Source organism: Miscanthus floridulus, chromosome 5 (assembly GCF_019320115.1).
Source record: "Miscanthus floridulus cultivar M001 chromosome 5, ASM1932011v1, whole genome shotgun sequence".
In the NCBI taxonomy this organism is placed as follows: Eukaryota; Viridiplantae; Streptophyta; class Magnoliopsida; order Poales; family Poaceae; genus Miscanthus; species Miscanthus floridulus.
Genome location: NC_089584.1, coordinates 12,595,382 through 12,601,660, shown reverse-complemented (window position 1 = coordinate 12,601,660; position 6,279 = coordinate 12,595,382). Strand labels below are relative to the sequence as shown.

Sequence of the window (6,279 nt, the reverse complement as noted above, 5' to 3'; positions counted from 1 at the left end):
TTTTAGTTGATTAGTTCCAAGCATCCCCGAATCCGTGGGCGGCGCTCGAGAAAGACCTGCAAAACGAGCACGTGGGGGGTCAGATCCGGAGGGTGTGGACGACGGCGTCCTTGGAGCCGGAGGGGGGGGGGCGACGGAGGCGGCAGATCCAGAGTTGGGGGAAATACGGAGGCGGCAGATCCGGAGGGGGGAGATGGCGTCCTCAGAGCTGGAGAGGGGGCGGGGGAAAGACGGAGGCGGCAGATCAGGAGGGGGGACGACGGCGGCGTTGGATCCGGGGGTACCTTTGTTGCCGGTGGACGGGCGTTGACGCCTGCGAGTTCTGCGAGGGATGCGGAGGTCACTGTCGGCGCGGAGGCTGTCGACGGCGAGGGAGCCCTCACGGCGGAGAGAGGCGGGACAGGATGGAGGCGTTTGCCGGCTGTGGGGGCATGCATGGCGAAGCGGAGCTGACGACTGCAGTGGCCCGCGCGGAGAAAGGAGGAGGGGCGAGCAAACAAAAACCCTAGCTGCGCGACGCGAAGTGTACCAGACTGAGGGAGGGGAGCAGAACAAGGCTGGAGATGTTGCCTATTAGGGCAGCCGTTCGGCTGGATGTGGGCCGCCGAACGGCTAGGCTGATCAGTCGGCTAAAAACCAGCCCAGCCAGCCGTTTTCAAGCAGCCGAACGGGCCGTCTCACGAGACTTGGCGTTCCTTTGGTCGGAAAAGGAAAAAAAAAAGAAAAAAAAAAGACTTGGCGTTCCTTCCGTGTAATGTAAAGCTCTGCTGACGTGGATGCATTAGCGGGCAGTAATCAAGTCATCAACGACTGATGATGACGTGCTTCAAGAATCGCGCTGTTAGAAGTCACTGCAGCCCGTTTCACTGCCTGGTACAGTAGTTGTACTACTACCATCCCTGGGCTCTTGGTCCTGGGCGATTTTTTCCCCCCTCCCTCTCTTTCATCAAGGTTTTCGCCCAAGTGTTCCAAGTTTTTTTTTTGTTCTTCTCCTGGATCGAATCCAAAATAAAAATGTTCTGAATTATATGGATCGTGTACGTGTTTGTATAGCACGCTAACAACCTGACAAAACACATGACATTTGCCGTCACAGCATTTCCTTGTTTCGCAAGTAAGGAATGTGACCACCGACGTTTCACTCAATCTCGATAGTCAAATCCATCGCATCAACATGCCCTCAGCAAAACATTGTGCAACGACCACGATCAGAGCTTATTAAGCCTTGTTTAGTTCCCAACTTTGGCACTATACAAAAAGAAGATTCACGGTCACATCAAACTTGCGGTACATGCATGGAATACTAAAAGTAGACGAAATTAAAAACTAATTACACAGTTTGGTTGTACTTTGCGAGACGAACATTTCGAGCATAATTAGTCAACGGTTAGACAATTATTACCAAATACAAACAAAATGCTACAGTAGGGAATCTGACACTATGCAAACTTTGCACATCCAAATTCCAGCCGACTAAACGCGCCCTAAGTGATTCCGCTTAAGCAGAACAGCAACATGGCTAGAAGTTGAGCAGGTAAACTGGCTCAGGCCATCTCAATTCCATGAGCGCAGCGCAGACGTGCATCAAAAAGGTTAACAATTGATCAACCACTAAATTGCATTGCTTCGCCCAAGTGATTTGTTGTGGAACAGGCGAAATTATTCCTTTCTTCTCAACAACTTGAGACTGGTGACGCCGAATCGACCACCAGGAACTCAAATGAACTCAGAAGCAATCATCTCTTGATGTTGAAACGATGATTGCTACACTCCGGGAGAAAGAGAAGCAGAAAATAATGCACAAGGTGGAAAATCGATACAGTTAAATCATGTCACGTAGCTTTCTCCAGCCTCTCGGCCTCCTCCCGCCGCCTCCGTTCTTCACCCTCCTGGCGCAATCTTTCCTCCTCGTGCCTCAATGCTTCTGCTGCCTCTTGCTCCGCCTCCTCACGCTCCCTCCGCTCATCCTCCTCATCCTCTCTTTCATCAAGATAATCAAACTCCTTCTCTGCAGCCATAGCCTTTACGATCGGGTCTCGCAGCTCAGATATCAAGCCCCCGCCCACCTTGTACTCTTGTTCATCACCGACGAGGAACAGCCGCTGGTCAGGACCTGATGCCATTGGTATGTCAACAGCTAGTAGCTTCATGTCATACTGCAAAGGTCAGAAAGCAAGGTGTTATGGTGAAAAGAGTAAAATCCATGGTAATACCATTTACTTATGCGCAGTTTTAAGGAAGCTTCAAGTTACTCCCTCCGTTCCAAATTATAAGTCGCTTTGACTTTTTTGGTACATCCATTTTGCTATGCATCTAGATATAATAATATGTCTAGATACATAGCAAAATGGATGAACCAAAAAAGTCAAAGCGACTTATAATTTGGAACGGAGGGAGTATATGTTTGGTTCTTCAAATAATACTATAAAGTGTTTTCAAGATGGCTTACTGCATCTTTTAATTTTTTTTGTTCCATAATTCTATTATTGTCAATCATTTCAACAAAAGAGCTGTCACCCAAATATAACAGTACCATTACATCTGAAGGAAAAACAATATTAATATATCATAAAGGAACATGCAGGAGAGGATGCTTCATTTAACTCTGCTTTTGCAATGTGTGCCCAAACTATTGTTTATTCACTAAATGTTTGTGACCTTAATCATAATGTGATTATACAAACATCATATGTGTCTATTAGTTAGTCTAGGTTACTGAGTACTGGCATAATGTTACTAAAAGTATACAAAGAAATCCAAATACCTGTCCCTTTTTCTTCTTGACCTCAACACTTACGAGACCCCTTCTTTCTGATCCTTTGATGGGGAAAATGAGGAAGCACCGTTTACTGCCAAGCTTAAATTTGAAGTCCTTTAGTTTCACGCCTCCTCCAGACATAACATATGCTCTGACATCAGTACCAGTTAGGGGCGCACCCATAACTTCAAGGATTGCAGCAGATGTATTGAGTTTTGTCATAGCCAGCCGGTAAACCTTGTCAGGGTTTATGGTTAATCTTGCCCGGGCATACATACCCTATAGAACAAAGATAGATAGTCAATAGCATCAGTTCATAAGTGCTCAATGTGAAAAGGCTGAGAGTGAACCAAAAGACTAGGCACAAGAAAACTGGCAAGAAGATATATGGTGCGGAAAGTACACTAGTTCACTGATAATTTTCAGTTAAAATGGATTCAGTACCCTGCAGTCAAGTTCACACTACTCATATATTTCATATTATGTTCTGCAGCTGAACAGATTGTAATTATTTTCACAGATTAATATGGCCTAGGCCACAGACACCCAAAATGAGATAACACAAAGGCAAAGATCCTAATATAAGTGCACCTGATGCATGGTTTATCTGCTATTAATATGATCATCTCATCATCTGGCAGGGTATAGGCTCTCTATTTGTTTCCCAACATGGTAAGCTGTTGTCTGCATAACAGTTCTATTAATGTGCAAATGGTGAATTGACACCTAATACCCATAGGCCATAGCTAAGTAAGAATTATTTGGCAAATCCAAAAAAAAGAAAGAATGACACGCAGTGCTTGCGACATGAGATAAGGCTAGGGGCTAGTTGTATGGTATGTAACATTCAGGCATGTTGCTTGGTCATACAGTTGGTACAATGTATTGCTTTACCAAAGATGTCAGCAATCATCAGTATAATGAACAGAATGGTCACCAAGAGCAGTTCATAGGTCTTTTCATGAACATAGGCTCATGGGGCAAATGTAGCCTTAACAGTCTGTGTGCTCATGTGCAGGCAGCTGAACCATCAGAACAGCAGGAGTGACACATATTTACAGTCCATCCTAATATGGTATGTAACAGCTGGCCATGTTGCTCGGCCATATGACCCAATGTATTGCTTCATGAAAGATGGCAACAACAATTCATATGATCAACAGAATGACCACAAAGTGCAGTTCAGTAATAGGGTGTCTGGTTTGAGGAACAGGTTAGTCCATCATCTTCTCACTCTTCACTTTTTTGTTTGGTTTGTGGAATGGAATGGATTGATGCATCATCACCTCATTTCTCACAAGGTAAGCTAATAAATAAGTACTAGTGTGAGGAATGGAGTCATTCCACCAAATTTGAGGAATAAACTCATGATGCACCACCTCATCTAGAATGGTTTGATTCCTCAAACCAAACACCATATACTCGGAGTAAGTGTTTAAGTCTTATCGTGAATATAGCACATTGGGATAGCTATTAGTCTTAACAGTCGTGATATGCTAATGTGCAGTAAGCTGAACCATCAACCATCAGAACAGCAGTACTGCAGTAGTGACAGACAAATTCCAAAGCGTCCTGATTATAGCCAACCAGAAACATAGCAACATGCAGAGTTCACCACAACACACTAGTAGTTAGCTAGCCCAGAGTTAAACCTAATACGAGAAGAAGGAAATGCTACTCACGGCGAAGGCAACAATGGCGGTGGCAAGGGCGAGGAAGCCGTACTTAGCCATGCCCTCGGAGAGGCCGACGAAGGTGCTGGCGATGCCGAACATGATCCTCCAGAGCGCGACGCAGACGACGACTGCGCCCGCGCCGACGAGGACCATGTAGTTGCGCCGCCAGAAGGCCTCGACCTGCAGGCCGACGGCCGCGCGGTACCGCGCGGCGGCGCTCCTCGCCGCCTCCACGGGCCGCCCCAGCCCCTTGACCCCCTGGCCCAGCGGCGCCAGCTTCGAACCGCCGCTCGCCGCCGACCTGACCCCGCCCACCAGCCGCCCGCGCCGCAGCCTCGCATCGGGGGCGGGGCGCGGGTTGGTGAAGAATCGGGAGGAGGAGAAGGTGGGGGAGTGGGCGGGGATGGGAGTGCGAGTGGGTGTGAGTGTGGGTAGGGCGCGGCGCGCGGCGGCTGCTGGTGAGGGGAAAGGGTGGAGGAGGAGGCGGCGGTGGAGGGTGTGCAGGGCGCGCCGCGAGGAGGAGAGGGCGGCCGCCATGGGATCGAATCGAGATCGGGTTCGCAGTCGCGGGCAGCCGGGGGAGAAGTCAGAGGAGGAACGGGTCGCGCTTCGATTCGGTACGGCGTTGCTTCCGAGATGCTGATGTGGTGGTTTGCGCGAAGGAAAAACAGGAAGCAGGTTGGCGTGGGCGTGGCTGTAAAATGCGTGATCGCTGTAACAAAAAAGGCTATTATGGTAGGCTGCTATTCTACCGTGATGCGATGTTGCTACGGTGCATTGTGTTTACTGTAAGCAAACCTTCTCTCCGTACCATCACGTCGATGGTTTTGATCATTTTACAAAATAATAAAAAGCTATAAATGATTTTGCATCGAGAACCTTGAACTATTTTGAATTTCATTCAGACCTTCTTTTCCTCTATTTATTTATCAACGTGTCAGCTGGTTACATGGGTCTACGCTTCGAGGACTTCATATCGGATCTGGTATTCAAAGAGGTGGCGGCACGGCACGACCCCATCGTGCTTCCTGCCGCTTTGATTTGTGCCATGAGAGACGTCGGGCCATGCCGCGGTAAATTTTTTTTTTCGGCTCCCCCATGGCACGCCGGACGCCTGCGGGCTAGGTATATATACACATGTGAGTATTTACCTTTGTTAATTTGGTTTGTCCCGTTCATTAAGTAGAGATTGTGACTATAAAAATAGAAGGAGAGAGTCACGAGAACATATAAAAATATATATAAATGTTGAATCTGATTTTTTTTTTTGGTGTTCGAACACTGTTTTTTTAATAGAGAAAGAGATGAGAATTATCTGAGAGCTGGCGTTTTTTAATAGGAAAAGAGGTGAGAATTACCTGAGAGATGATGTCGTTCCTGTTTGATTTGGTGTGAGGCGACACTTTATTTATAGCCGAAGAGGTTTTTTTTTGAGACCGATCCGGATTTTTTTAGACCGAGCTGGCGTCGTTCCTGTTTGATCTGGCGTGAGCGACACCGAAGAGGTACATTTTTTTTAGACCGATCCGGATTTTTTTAGTCTGTCTACTCAACACCTATGTATTTTATATAGTTTCAACACATGATTTTTTTTTGCACTATAAAATTAAGATCCAACAGCCTCCAGGCTTCTTCTACCTCCAGACAATCACAAATCACAAAATCACATATTCATAGATCCACATATCACAAGAAACATTTTTTTTCTATGAAAGGAGAAATCGCAAATCGGAGAGAAGAAGATACGGAGGCTGGGTCAGGTCGCCAGCGCCAGTCGCGGCCTCTGCGCGTCGGTGCTGCTGTCGTTCTGGGATTGGCCGACCGTGCTCGATGTCTAGCGCTGAT

At 47.1% G+C, this 6,279-nt stretch overlaps 1 protein-coding gene across 1 annotated transcript; it reads right to left on the bottom strand.

The window, feature by feature from the left end:
* Positions 1-1,334: 1,334 nt before the first annotated feature.
* Positions 1,335-5,077, bottom strand: LOC136451544 (uncharacterized). The gene is made up of 3 exons (XM_066452232.1): positions 4,441-5,077; positions 2,765-3,037; positions 1,335-2,156 (listed from the first exon to the last, which is right to left on the bottom strand). The coding sequence occupies exons 1-3, from the start codon at positions 4,969-4,971 to the stop codon at positions 1,833-1,835; spliced, it is 1,128 nt and encodes a 375-aa protein (XP_066308329.1). The 5' UTR covers positions 4,972-5,077; the 3' UTR covers positions 1,335-1,832.
* Positions 5,078-6,279: the final 1,202 nt, after the last annotated feature.

Bases quoted from the DNA above. Each gene is read 5' to 3' on its own strand.
- LOC136451544 (XM_066452232.1), bottom strand. From the start codon at position 4,971: ATGGCGGCCGCCCTCTCCTCCTCGCGGCGCGCCCTGCACACCCTCCAC. The intron at 3,038-4,440 runs GTGAGTAGCATT...TTTGTTCTATAG, and splicing joins CCGCCATTGTTGCCTTCGCC to GGTATGTATGCCCGGGCAAG. The intron at 2,157-2,764 runs GTATTTGGATTT...TGACCTTTGCAG, and splicing joins TCAAGAAGAAAAAGGGACAG to TATGACATGAAGCTACTAGC.